Source organism: Nipponia nippon, unplaced genomic scaffold, assembly GCF_047370975.1.
Source record: "Nipponia nippon isolate SJK-2023a ecotype South Korea unplaced genomic scaffold, ASM4737097v1 scaffold_2, whole genome shotgun sequence".
NCBI classification, from domain to species: domain Eukaryota; kingdom Metazoa; phylum Chordata; class Aves; order Pelecaniformes; family Threskiornithidae; genus Nipponia; species Nipponia nippon.
This window is the reverse complement of record NW_028262336.1, coordinates 9,235,456-9,249,792: the sequence shown is the minus strand read 5'-3', so window position 1 is coordinate 9,249,792 and position 14,337 is coordinate 9,235,456. Positions and strand designations below refer to the sequence as shown.

Sequence of the window (14,337 nt, the reverse complement as noted above, 5' to 3'; positions counted from 1 at the left end):
AGTTTGCATGAAGTGGAGCATCCTCTGCTATTCTGTGTAAGAGTTCAGGAATCCTTCTGATACACAGCTCCTGCAGAAAGGAACACAGCTAATACCTCTTGAGGAAGTTGTGCTTGGCTTAACTGCTTCATGTCATCCTGCTAAAGTTGCTTGTGAAAGCAAGTTTTCCAAAACCAGCATTGTGGGCCACTATTTCCTAAAGCTGAGGTTTATTTTCCCTGTGCTCACTTAAACCTAAGCAGAATTCTGGGTCTTTTGAAGGTTGTCTGCAAGAATTCCATTTTGCTTGGCATCCAGCATGGCTGTGGTAACTGTGAGCAATAGGAAGCCAGTTAAAACTTCTTGTCTAGAGGAGTGGGAAAGGAAACGTGTACCAGAATGTTTCGATGTGGTTTTACAGCAAAGCCACCTGTATTTTGTTGTAAACTAGAAATAAATCATGCAGCGTGGTCCTCTCAATAGCTGTAGCTTCATCTCGCCAGAAAAGGAAGATTTGAATAAAGGAATTTAATACAATCATTGCAGAAACCCCTCTGCTTTTAAAATTTTTTAGACCTCCCACATTCTCAGTTTTCATTGTGTTGCAAGCTGTGTCATGTATGACTGTTGCCCAAATCATCAGGTGAAGCTGGAGGCACCTTGTGTAGCGTGACTGCAATTCTGAGAGCTGTGGCCTTCTAGGATGACAAAATAAACACTCAAGCTGATGTTTATAGTAAAATGATCAACAGTAAAATCATACAGAATGAGTACCTGTAGAATATTTCTCTTGACTTTCACATGCATAACCTGTAGAAGTAAAATGGACAATTTATAGTGCTGGACTGTTCTGTGCTTTTTGTATAACACTCCATAGGCTTATACTTGGTTAGGTTTTCAAGCCTGTCTTAATTGCAAGGGCTAGAAACCTAACTCTAAAAATACATTCAGAAGCATTGATACTGAAGCACAAATCTGAGATAAAGAATAACTGTATTCTTAGCAGTTGTTTGGCTGTTATGTACTCTGATGATGTCCACCCATGTGCATATTGAAAATAGAAAAGTTTGGCATGATTAGTGACTGTGAAGGCAACTGATAGTAAGCATAACTTGATTATGATAAGTCATTAAAATAATTGTCCTTTTTTTTTTATCAGTAATGGTACTTTCTAGAAAAGTAATTTAATAATTTCCTTCTTTTTTCTTTGGTAGATACCTGTTGTTGGAGAAGGCGCCAAAACATCTTGCTGATCGTACACACATTTTTAGCAGTTTCTTCTATAAGTGCCTGACCAGGACAGAAAAAAACTCTGAGGGGGATCTCAAAGTTTCGTAAGTTCATTTTAGATGCCATTATGACCAGAAATAAGCTATCTATTGATGTCACTTGGAAGTTCTGCAGATCATGTCCAAATTAGCACATAAAATAGTAATCGGTGTTCTCCAAAGGACTAGTAATTAAATGTTGTAACTCACAATTTAAGCATACTGTATTTTTCATTAAAATCTGCATGTGATGCATACTCAGTAGGAATGAAAATGTTACCACCTTTCTCCAACTTTATCTGAATCTGTACTTCAGAAAATTATTTATATATTTTGATCTTTTTATTATAAACTCAGAGTTTTGCAAGGTATGCATCGTTTTAAGAAATTGCACTTCTAAAAATATTTTTAGATCTAACACATATTTCATTTTAGATATTGGTAATAAATTATTGTCCAAATTGTTAGTAAGAAAATTTTCTTACACACCAGGTTTACACATTTGTTTTTTAACACTTAAGTACACTGAAATTGGAGAGTTTCCCAAAAAGTTATCATTAAGAGCTCAAGAACGCTGTATCATTTTGTGTTTCCAGCTAAGACTGTATAAAGGGTAGGACCATCCCTAGCACACTTTCTGTTCCTTCTCAACACTGATGTTTGAGAGTGGAGCTTGCCCTGCCGCTTCACTCGGTGATGATCTGCCAGTAACTTTCATTGTGTTTTCATCATTGAGATAATTGAAGTTTTTTTTCTGTTTCTCTGAAGTGATTTTTCTTCTGTTATCTATGAAGTCTCCAGGTTTTTCATTCTATTGGCAAATGAGGCCACCTGCGCAAAGAGGTGTGCCATCTTGTTTGTGTTACAGTGCTGGGTGAAAGCTATGTTAAAGGGAAAAAAATGCAACTTCTGTAGTATTTTCAAAGATATCTCAAAAATTCAAGGAGCTGTGCTTGAATGTCTTCCATCATTTTACTGTCTTCTGACCCTGAATGTTCTGAGGTGGAAACAAAATTATCCACGTTAAGAATGCTGTTGTGCCTTGATCTGATTCCTTTTACAAGGCCGGACTGTCTGTAACCTTCTTGATGAACTAGAATGGCACTCTTAATTCACCGTATTTCAAGACCTGTAGCTGCTCCGGATCAGGAGATAGCTTTGGAAATTCTTGGTTTGTGTTTGGGCTTGGATACTTATGTGGTGATTACAGGTGGTTTGGGTTTTGTTTGTTTGTTTCTGTGGGGTTTTTTGGATAAATGGATAGCGGAAAATTGGGCTCTGTACAGTTGTAGATTCAATTAATCTCAACTGATTTAGCTACTTAACTTAAAGGCCCTTTGCTTCTCTTTCTTCACACTGCTTAGGCAGTAGATTAAGCAAGCTCCTTCTGCAGGTGCTTTCCCAGGCTGCAAACATGCCTTCCCCTTTTAAGTTCCCAGTGCTTCTAGAGTCATGTAGCAGAGGAAGTTTGCAGCAAGTCTTCACTTAATGCTGGCTCACAGCAGCTTTTTTTTCCATTCCTCATTTCTGTTCTTCCATTCCTCCTACATTGAAGTTACATTTTTTTGCTCACAGATCAGGATGGAATCAGAACAGTAATAGGGATGTCTCCTGAGTAGAGTGAATTTTGCTTTCTGATCATACTGGAGCAAAGTTCTATGAACCATTGGTTTCTATTTCAACTTGTGCAAACTAAGAAAGTTGAAAATCTAAATTTAGGTTTCTTCTCAAATTTTTCTTATTCTCCTAGTATTCTGTCCTCATGCTTTGTGTCTATAGGACTGGAAATAAAATGTGCTCCAGCATTTAAAACTCGGGGCTGGAGGGAATCTGTTTCAGTTCTGGCTTTGCTACAGGTGTGTTGCATGACCCTACGCAAGGCATTTAGCTTTTTCCTCCAAAAGATAAGGTTGTTTAGACAGGCCTTCAAAAGTGGTATTGTGAAGTTTAATTCATGGATGTTTGTAAATTGCTATAGATCTGTTTTTACACTGGCTGGTGTTTAGTTGAGATTTTTGCATTTAGTGTAATAAATAATAATTGCTGGATAAATAACTGCAAGAAATCCTTTCAAATCTATGGATGATTTTTTCCAGAAGAGTTTAAGATGGTTTGGAAATGGCTTGTTAGTCACTTGGGCTTAATGGTGTGCTGATTATTTTTTCTCTGTCTGGGAAATTTGAACAGTAAATGAAAAACCCATTGAGGGATTGGGAAGATGTCGGAGTACTAATCCCTATACCTTGCTTTAAAGAGAAAGAACAAATCCGAACAACAATTGTTATTTGGTTTCTGCAGAGCAGCACAGAGAAGACACAGAAGAGTAAGAACATGGACTCGTCATATAAACATCTTCAATAAAGATTATATCTTTGTGCCTGTGAACGAGGAGTAAGTCTATATGTTTTAGACACCTTTTCTGATATTTGAAGATTGAAATATTTGAATGTTGTGGTAATAAAAAGATTTTTATCTGTAAGGCTTTTTAGGCTTAAGCTTGGATCATTGGAAATGAACATATTAGATTTTGAAGAAGTAACAGGTGTGGAATGAGTAATTTTGAAGTCTCTTCAAAAGTTAAACTTTTTATTTAGTTGTCTTCAGTAAACTTTTCATCTTTGGTTTTTGTTTTACTGAAAATTGCTTATATGTATTTTTCAAAATAATTTGTGTGTCATTATGATGATAGCTGTGCACTTAAGTAATATTTCTCTAAAGAAATCACAGCAACTCCTAGTGTTAATCTATCAGGAGTAGTACTTCCATCGTCTGTGCCTTGGCCTCGTTGAATAACTGACCTGCAAACTCCAGTAAAACTGAAGTCATTGAGAGTTACATCTGCAAAACAGCTGCAGAAAGAGATAAGGCTAGAGGCATGCCATACCCTCAGCTATATTCAAAGCTGGGATCACCATCACGGATTTTTTTTATTACTGTTTTTGTTTTTGGTTTTGTTTTTACAGTGTGGGATGGGTGGTGAGACACTGAGAAATCGCTGTGGTGGGTTTGTTGGGTTTTTTTTCTTTTTGAAGGAATTGGTACTTATTTTTGCTGTTATGCCACAATGCAAAGTAAAAAACAAGTGAGAGGATTAGTGTGAGGTGCCATGAAGGAACATGGCAACAATGGTTACGTGTCACAGAACAGTTGTCCATGAGCTCTTGATGTTATAAACACTTTTGATATCCTTTTCAAAACCAGATGTTATAAATTTTTCACGTTTTTCCTCCCCCTCTCCCCACTGCTGGGCAGGTCTCATTGGTACATTGCAGTTATCTGTTTTCCTTGGTTAGAAGAAGCTGTGTATGAGGAGTGTCCCCGTCAGAATTCATTGTATCACCAGCCTCAACAGTCTCCACTTCAGGCAGAGAGTGAGAACACTAGAACTGGTTCAGTGTTGGCCTTTCCTGGTAACTGCAAGGATGAAGAAGAAACGGATGCTAACAGAAGTTTATTCTCAAAAGGTAGGTAATCTAGAATAAAATTATGTCAAGCCATATACCGTTCTAATAGTGTCTTAATCCTTGAAGGAGAGATATGATGTCTTAAAAAGTATCTTTCACATCAAGATGGATGTAATATGTTTATGTATTACCATGCATAGCAAGGACTGCACTGCATTCTTGTTGTCTGCAACTCTGGAAAATACTGGAAGGGACATGTAAAATCAGTGGCTCAGATCCTGTCATGAGTGCAAAGTTCTTGGATTTCAGTAAGAATTTTATCAGGAAGGCAGGCCCTCAGTAACTCTGCTATTTGAACATTCAGAAGGGAAGCAAAAGTAGTTTATACTTCACTATTGTATTTTGAATACTAATAATCATGGATTTGAAAATGAAAATATTTCAGTTAGGAAATGTATTCTTAACACTTCTTAATTTGTTCTTTTGTACTAGGTGGCAATGAAATTGCTGCTTCTGCTTCAGTCCTGGATGCAGGTATTTCTAAAGTAAGTGCCTTTTTGTACTGACAGAGGAAACATCTATTACTCTATTTCTGAAGGCTCTGAGCCTTGACCAAGTGATTTTGCATCATCTTTTTTGCAGCAGCTGTCGATGTTTGTGTGGCCTGCAGCATGTGCAAGGCACTTTGAATTAGCCTAAAGTCCTCTTTTGCCTACCTATGTTGCCTGTGCTATGCTTTCACCTGTTTTTAAAAATTATTTATCAGTTTCTCTCTTTCTGAAATGGGAGCCTCTCTGGTTTTACCTTTAAATCTATGAAGACATTTAAGTTTATAATTGTTGTAGGTTTTTTAATGTTATTTTTATTTTCTCTTCTCCCAGATCTCCCTAAGTAATTCCAAAAGTCAGATCTGTAAAAGGTACGTTTCTATTTTCATACTAATATTGTATCATTAAATTATATTAAGAAATTCTGCAGTCATTCTATTATTTGTCATAAAGCCACAGCTGTAGGAACTTGTCCATTTTTGTCCATGTTTGTTCAGATATTGATGGTCTTGTTAAGCTGTATTCAAATAAAATATTTGCTTCAGTAGTGTTGGTAATGAAAGAGTACAATGATTTATTTGTTTGTTTTTGTTGTGTACAGGCCTTGTATACTCATCTTAGATTCTTTGAAAGCTGGTTCCGTGCAGAAAACAGTTCAGGTTTTGAGAGAGTAAGTAACTATAGTTTCTATATATTAGAAAGAGGTGCTGCTGGTCATATTTCTATGTTCAAAATACTTTTCTCTATAAAGGTGTACATTTCTAATGTATTACCGTGCATAGCAACGACTGCACTAAAGGAAGATCCATAAAGAGCCATGACAAAGAAAACTGTAATAGCGATACAGAGGCTTGTCTGAAAAGCCTGTCTTTGTTCTGCAGCCCAGATATAATGCAGAAATTGTAAAGTGGACAATCTTTTTGAAATTGGAAACAAAAAAACCCCCTAAAAGTAGAGAAGGTTTTTGTTTTTTTTATCCCCTCCAGTTCAGTAATGGAGGGTGTTTTTAACAGTAGAAAGACAGATTCTTTAAAATGAATACTTTGAAATTTAAATTATTAATTTTCCAAAGGGCTGATCTTCATGTTTTTGATGGAGCTTACAGAATTACATTGTTAAATCTGCTCCTATCTATATGCAAAAAAGTAGAAGCTAGACTGAAGCTGTCTAAAACCTTGATGTGTCAGTATAGTTATATCGGAATGGTATTGTTTTGTTTTTGAAAAGTGAGAGTAAAAATATGTTCAGTCTTTTATGTGATAAGTATGTAAGTATTGGAAGAACATCTCCAAACTTTCAGTACTTTTACACATGCCTAATGACTTTAACATCTATCAACAACTTTTTAAAAAGTTGCTACTATTAAATATTTGAAGCTAAACAGAATTGTTCTTTTTGTTCTCTGTTGTATCCACTTCACTGAAAGGAACAAAAATCTGCAAACCAAATAGTACATTCTTCTTGTAAAAGTAAGTTCTTCAAAATACTGTGTGAGGGTTAGATGAGAATCAGAAATTTTTGTGAAACCATCTTTTCCCTAGGTAGAGAGGCCTCCCCACCATGTGTGTCTTGGGAGGAAGAATGAAATAGCAATTTTTTTTTCTTTTTTTTTTTTTAATCTCTGTGGGATGTATTAACTTAGTGCTCTGAGCACTCCTGGGGTTGAAATTCCAGAGAGGGTGGTTTCCTGGAGTTCAGAGAGATGTCATGAAAAGACAGAAAACAAAGAGGTGATTTGTGGAGTTGTGAAATCAGGGAAGTTTAGGAAGCAGACCTCTTATTCCTTCTATTTGCACTTACACCCTGAAAGCAGAAGTTTAAGGAAACTGACACAGGGATTCCGTGACCTCTTCTTTCCTTGAGCTGATTTTTGTTGTGTTTTAGGCAGTGGTCAGGCTCAAACAAATGAATTTTAAAGCCTACAGTCATAAGTTCTTACAGTTGCTAGGGAGTGTGCTTCACTGAACAGTCTTCACCTTTGGATTGTTTCATGTTTGCTTTTTTTTTCACAGTTGCTATTTTCCCCAAAGGTATGTTGGGTGTTTTATATGTATTTTTATTCTCAGAATTGCAAGGACTTGGGGCTTTTAGAAATCAAACACAAAGTCTGACTTAATGTGTATATATATATATATATTTTTTTTTTTTTTTTATTCCCTAAAGTCAGACCTTATGTTTCATTTTCACAAGCCCTGAGCCTTTGCAACTCTGACTAAAGTCAGCAGAAAAGTATAGGTGACTGTTGCCTTTGAAAATCAGACCCTTATGCTTTCAATCCCATCTTCAAGATCAGTGGCCAGCCCAGAATGTAGGGCCAATGAGTTGCTACTGAAGCACAAGAACAATAGAAAAGCCTGATAGCAAGTAAGTCATAATCATTAAGGAAGTGATCCCTTAAGCTTTTTAACAAGTCTTTATATACCTTGTACACTAGTAGGTTGCAAGGGTTATGTTGGTGCAATTGTAACTGAAGTTGTAAGGTGAATTCTAAGGTTTTTTTAGTGGTTTGCTTACGTTAGAAAACCACTGCTGGCCTCTTAGGATGAACCCAGGAAAAATCTGTGTGATAGCCAGGAAAGATTACTCAGAGTTCTTTTAGTTAAGGTTTAAAAATGTTGTGGTATCCTAATAGCTTGAAGAAACTCAGCACAAATAACTTTGTTTTTAAATAACATCATGTGTCTTTCTGTTTCGTATATTGCATATTATGTGGTAGAGATGCCTCTGAGTGTGATAGAATATCGGATGCTGGACACTGTGCTTTTCCTTGTATGAATTTCTTTGACAGATTCTGTGAAAAAAATTGGTTAAAGCTATTTTAGCTTTTTGGCCAGCTCCAGAACAATATTGAGTAGTATCCCAAAATACATTGAGCTTGGGAGTTATTTCTCAGGTATTTAATCTGTTTGCTTTCTTTTGTAGGTACCTTGAAGCGGAATGGGAAGCTAAACGAAAAACGCATCGAGAATTCAGTAAATCAACTATGATTGACCTCTGTCCCAGAGTGCCTAAACAAGACAACAGCAGCGATTGTGGTGTCTATTTGCTGCAATATGTGGAAAGCTTCTTCCAGGTACAAATGGAAACTACCTTCCCCTTTCCCCAAAATCACCTTAAATCCCAAAAAACTATTTCTGAGGGAAACAGCCAGACACAAAAGCCTGTGATGCTGAGCCTCAAAAGTGTCAAAGCCATTTGCAGAAGAGGAGATAAACCCCATTCTTCAAGTAGTGGCAGGAGTCTTTGTATCTGGAGCACAACAGTTTCTCATCTGTGTTTGTTGGCAAACATTTCTGTCCCTGTAGTTTAATGTTGCTTTTACATTGCCACGTGCAATATCCCTAACTATTGGGGTGTATTTGTGGTCTATTCAATTTACACATTTCTGGCCTACAGATGTTACAAAGGCATCTTTTCTGTGCATCTCTTCTTGTAGCCTCTAAAACTTTGGTCAGCTTGTGCATTGGCCTTTGAGTGGCTCTGCAGGCAGCAGCTTCTGCGGAGAGAGGGGGGTGGAATCCTTAAAAGGGAATGCACAGAGCTAAGGGAGCCTCCTTTTCCTCTTCAGCACATACCTGTAAACATCTGCAGATGCTGGGCTTCAGGCACTGTCTTTTAGGGTGTCCCCAACTCTTCCTCCCCTGATCAATGCACTGCCCTCTTGCTCTGTTGTTTGAATGGCTCTGCTTGTTTGATGCTTATACATGTGGTCCATGTTTTCTCCGAGAGTCCTGTGTGTGGAAAGCCTTGTGTGGGGCCTTGGCCAGTGGACAGATTTTTTTTCTGTAGTAGAACAGATCGCCATTCCAAAGTGCCTGCACACTCATGCTCGCAGAGTGGGGAATAAATGTGAGGAGTGAGAGATCTGTGTGCAGTTGCAGGGCTATGATCTTCTTGAGATCACGGGGATGTGGTGGGATAGCTCACATGACTGGATTGCTGTGATGGATGGATACAGGCTCTTTTTGGAAGGACAGGCTGGGAAGACAAGGAGGTAGAGTTGCCCTTTATATAAGAGAGCAGCTGGAATGCATGGAGCCCTGCCTAGGCTTGGATGAGGAGCCAACTGAGAGCTTATGGGTAGTTATTAAGGAGCAGACTAATATGGGTGACATAGCAGTGGGCATCTGCTGTAGGCCACCTGATCAGGAAGAACAAGTGGATGAGGCCTTCTACGGACAGCTAGAAGCAGCCTGTTCACAGGCCCTGGTTCCTGTGGGGGATTTTAACCACCCTGACATCTGCTGGAGGGACAACACAGAAGGATATAAGCAATTCAGGAGGTTCCTGAAGAGCATCGATGACAGCTTCCTGACCCAAGTGACAGAGGAGCCAACGAGGAGAGGTGCTCTGCTGGACAGCATACTCACAAGCAAGGAAGGTCTGGTTGGGGATGTAAAGGTCAAAGTCAGCCTTGGCTGCAGTGACCATAAGATGGTGGAGTTCAGGAGCATGAGAGGAAGGAGCAGGGCAAAAAGCAAGATCACAAGCCTGGACTTTGGCCTTTTCAGGGATCTGCTTGGGAGAGTTCCATGGGATAAGGCCCTGTAGGGAGGAGGGGTCCAAGAAGACTGGTTGATATTCAAGGAACGCCACCTCCAAGCTAAAGAACAGTTCATCCAAACAAGCAGCAAGTCAGACAAAGATGCCAGGAGGCCTGCATGGATGGAGGATCAGCTCCTGGCAAAACTCAAACGTAAAAAGCAAGCATACAGAAGACAGAAGCAGGGACAAGTAACCTGGGAGGAATACAGAGGCACTGTCCAAGCATGCAGAGATGTAATGCAGAAAGCCAAACCCAACTGGAGTTTAATCCAGTTGGGTTAGCCAGCTCAGGGAGCTGGCTGATATAATTGTGAGACCACTCTTGATACTCTTTGAATGGTTGTGGCAATCGGGAGAGGACTGGAAAAAATCGGGAGAGGACTGGAGAAAAGTAAATGTCACTCCTATCTTCAAAAAAGGCAGGAAGGAGGATTTGGGGAGGGACAGGCTGGTCAGCCTGGGGTTGGACCAGATGACCTCCAGAAGTTCCTTCAGTCCTCAACCATTCTGTGATTCTGTGATAGATGAGTTGAGCTCTTGTGTAGGTGGAAAATGAAATTCTTTACCAATGCTTTTGAACTGCCCATTCTCTAACAGTGGGGTCATGTTCTGCTTGCAGAAGCAAGGCCAGGACACGGTGGTTGTAATTTGTCCTAAACATACCAGAGCTCATAGACCACAAATGATGATGTGTTTTTTGCTTTGCTTTTTCAATTTGTCATATACTACTTTATTCAAAGGAAGAAGGTGAGATATAAGCATGGCAAAAGAATGAAGAGGGAAGGAGGAAAAAAATTGACTTTGGCAAATCAAATATGGTGGTGTGGTCTTACTGCCAAAGCTGCCAGCATCTCTCAGCCATTTCAATTTGCTACCCTCTTTTGTTCCGAATTCCCCCCCTCTTGTGTCCTGCTAAAACTGCTAGCAGTGTTCTTGCTTCTTTTTTGTCTGCTATCAGACAGACCAGCTCATGACAGTAAAACACATGCCTGAGGCAACAAAACATCATCATCCTTAACTGCTGCGTGCTTGATCCTTCCCTATAGTGTGATTGTACGTGTGTGTTTTGCGACTGAAGTGCATCTGTCCCTTGTTAGATATCAAGAGTATGTCTAATTGTATCATAGTACATGGAATCTGCCTTGAATATGCGCTTATACTGATGTATCTTTAAGAGAAGTGGTGCTAACCTGTTTGGTGTTTACCATGAGTAGCTTGTGGTAAGGGTATGATGTATGTGATTACCATGGAGGAACTGGAATTTGACTTTGAAGCCTGTCACTGTCTCGTGGAAACTTGTTTGTGCATCCTTGGTCTCAGCAGTAATGGAAGGGTTTGAAATTCTTCTTGAGGGTTGCTTTAGGAAATTCATGCTGTAAATATTCCTTTTTCTGTTACCAGAATCCCATAGTTAACTTCGAAGAGCCACTGCAGCTGGAGAAGTGGTTCCCTCGTCAGCTGATCAGAAGCAAAAGAGAAGAAATTCGAGACCTAATCTTGCAACTGCACTTTCAACAGCATAGTGGCAGCAGCAGCTAATAAATCTAATAAGCCAGACCTGGCAAAGAACATTGCTGTGTAAAGTAACTGGAACTCTACTTAGCAGCATTTGGGCTCTTTCTGCCTTGCAACGAAGGAAAAAAAACCAAAAAAAACTCTCAAGAAGTATTTTGTTTGTTCAGTGTGTATTTATTTAAAGAATTTTTTTTCATTTGGTTTGTGTGGTCATAGAATGCAGTTGTGGTGGGGAAAGGAGAAGGTTGTTGATAAAAGTGTAAATATGTAAGTTAAAGCTAATACATATGGATTGCTAATTGATTCTTTACTTGGAATATGAAAGCTGTGTACAGGTGTGTGCCACAAGGATGTAAAAATATTTTCATCTTTTGGAGCCTGTTCTTTACAATTCTATATAAACATGGATGATCAGGGATGATCAGGTAGGAGTCAGGCCTGAAGACAGGATTTTGATCCTAATACTGTCTCTTTCGATTTTGCAGCTCGTACAGATGGAATGAATACTATGTATTGTTTTAATTTAAGGATCTAATATTGACTCTCTTTAGAGATGTATTTTTTGGTTTGTTTCTGATTACATACAGAAGTAGTCTGCATGTGTCAGAAAATTCTGCCAAGATTTGAGGCTGCTGAGTGTTTTGTTTTGTTTTGTTTTCCCATAGCATGTTCGTCATAAAAATTTATTTCCATGAGTGTTTTCCATGACATTTGCTTGAGAGGGACTGCTGAAATCTTTAAAAGTTAAGAGTGGATTTTTTTGAAGTATTTTTTATGACATTTTTTTTCTTATCAGATTTTGGAAGCAGTCTTGCTGTCCAAGTACATGCCGATACCATACATGTAGGCAGTAGATTTTTTTTAATCCTATTTGCCTTATTTTTGGGAGTTATACCTGCGAATCTTATGGCATCACTTCCATTAGAAAGACAAGCAGGTTGTGGCTCAACAACCTCAAAAGTTTAAGGTGTTTTACTGAAAAATAAGGCTGTTTTCATTCCAAAAGGTCTTTATGTTATATATAATGTCTTTAAGATATGTAATTTACATATAAGACAAACAGGATTTATACTTTGCTCAGGAGCATTGAGTAAAGATGGCCAAATATTTGAGTGTTTGAACTCAGACTTGATTTGATAAACTAGTACGAGTTTATCATTGTCTTAATATGTATTTATGTAGTTGTTCCTCAAGCAGTGATCACATGAAATTTCAATAACATTTTGACAAGTGCACACTTTTTTCTGTAGTTACTGCACAATAGAAGGTGACTGTTTTAAGAGGATGCTTTCTCCTGTTCCCCACTGTAAGTAAACTTAAGTGTCATCGCACCCTTCAGAAGGACCATGTGTCAGATAACCACCAAAACCACCTGTGTCATAAACATACCTACAAAACCAGAGCTCTTAAAGCTGGAAGTAGGCTAGAGAGTTACAATAAAAATTGAGGGCAACCCAAAGATGTGAACATTTTTATGGCATCACAGAATTCTCAGGGCCCCTTCCCTCAAGACAACTCTGAAACCTAGCATTAGGAAAATCCAGTTATTACTTCAGGTTCTGTACAGTCATCCAAAAAAGTCTCCCGCCATTGTTTCTCAAAGCAGGAAGCATTCTTTCTGGAGAAGAGAGGCAATTTTAAAACAAAATAATTTGCTGAGCGCAGTTACCTTCTGTATAGCTGTGAGCAGTCTAGTGCAATTACTGTGTGGTTTTTGTCTTTGTTTTTACTTTAATTCTGTAGTTTGTCACTACCCCTTCACCAACATCTGTCCCCCTCATCCCAGAGCTTTTGTGGCTTTCATCACCTAAATCACAACATCAGCATTACTTACACGGATAATCTTTGTATTTATTGTAAGACAGATGAAAGATAAAATGCAGAAATGTGTGCCCTTTCTCTACACCTTTTTAATTGATGCATATTTTCAATGTTATGACAAATAGTTTGGGCTTTTTCTTATGGTAAAGTTAGTTTTTATCATAAAGTAATTTGTTCTTTTTTAGATTGACCGATTTATAGATATTTAAAAACAGAAGTCATGTATAAACTTTTCTAAATTGGTTTTATAACATTAGAGGATTGCCTTTGTAGATTTGTTAAATATGTGCTATGAGAATGCCAATATATTTTATATTAAAATTATCTCCAGAAGTTGCTGAATGTGATTGTTACCATTTTTTTCCCAGCTGCCACAAATAGCCAGTGAGCTGAGCATAAGATAGGCCATCTTTCTGCTTTTAAGGTATGTACACAGTATGTGTATCTTAACCGAATTTGTATCAAATTGATTATTTGTTCTCCAGTCCTTATAAAGGCATGCAGCTAGTTTATAGCTGTTTGTGGCAAGCAAGGCTGCTTTTTGACTCAGGAGTCTGAGAGTTGGCTTCTGTAATTAGGCTAACAGTCTTGACAGCCTGAATGACTAGCCTGCGCAGTGCCTGGGTCCACCAGCCACAACCCACCCCATTCCAGCCATTTGCATTTAACAGATACGTGGTGAATCCTAGGGAGTGTCTGTGGAAGAAGTTACGCTCCAGGTACCTTCGTGCTTCCTTTTTAGTTGCTAGAACTCCCCAAAGAGAACTTTTGGCATATATAAGGCACCAGACTGACTTGGGGACCTTTTTGCACATCTCCTGCATCTCCATTTCCTGTATTAAGCCCTGTTTAACTGAAATGGTAGAGTGGCGTGATACTTCAAAGCAAACCAATCTTTGTAAGGCTCTTTATGCTACACAGTGTAATTTTGGTTTCAAGGCAGTGAATTGTACTCAAAATGTTAAATGTAGCTATGAGTTTCTTTAAAAGAAACTGCTGCGTTCTGGCTGTGTATGACCAGAAACTGGCTTCCACAAAGAAATCTCAGTGATGGGGATCAGTTTAAGGTACTGTTGGCAAGCATGACACAAGAAGCAAGGTGGAAGAGAAGTAACTTGTAGGAAGTAAATCTTCCAGGAAAAACAAACAAAACATTAGTTTTCATCAAGAACTGGAGAAGTGAATCACGAAACTGCAAGTGTGCTTTTTTAAAAAGTATCTGTGGACTGCTGTGTTTTTCCTCTGGAATTGCAGGCA

The 14,337-nt window shown here is 38.5% G+C and overlaps 1 protein-coding gene across 19 annotated transcripts in view; it reads left to right on the top strand.

Moving 5' to 3' along the window:
- Positions 1 to 13,422, top strand: part of SENP7 (SUMO specific peptidase 7) — a 46,132-nt gene extending 32,710 nt beyond the window's left edge. For all 19 annotated transcript variants that reach the window (XM_087759507.1, XM_087759504.1, XM_087759500.1 and 16 more), the window contains 8 exons: positions 1,194 to 1,313; positions 3,546 to 3,638; positions 4,500 to 4,711; positions 5,144 to 5,196; positions 5,533 to 5,570; positions 5,801 to 5,869; positions 8,122 to 8,272; positions 11,146 to 13,422. In XM_087759507.1, coding sequence (XP_087615633.1) covers positions 1,194 to 1,313; positions 3,546 to 3,638; positions 4,500 to 4,711; positions 5,144 to 5,196; positions 5,533 to 5,570; positions 5,801 to 5,869; positions 8,122 to 8,272; positions 11,146 to 11,283 — 874 coding nt within the window. In that variant the 3' untranslated portion in view covers positions 11,284 to 13,422. The remainder of the gene's footprint in view (positions 1 to 1,193; positions 1,314 to 3,545; positions 3,639 to 4,499; positions 4,712 to 5,143; positions 5,197 to 5,532; positions 5,571 to 5,800; positions 5,870 to 8,121; positions 8,273 to 11,145) is intronic.
- Positions 13,423 to 14,337: the final 915 nt, after the last annotated feature.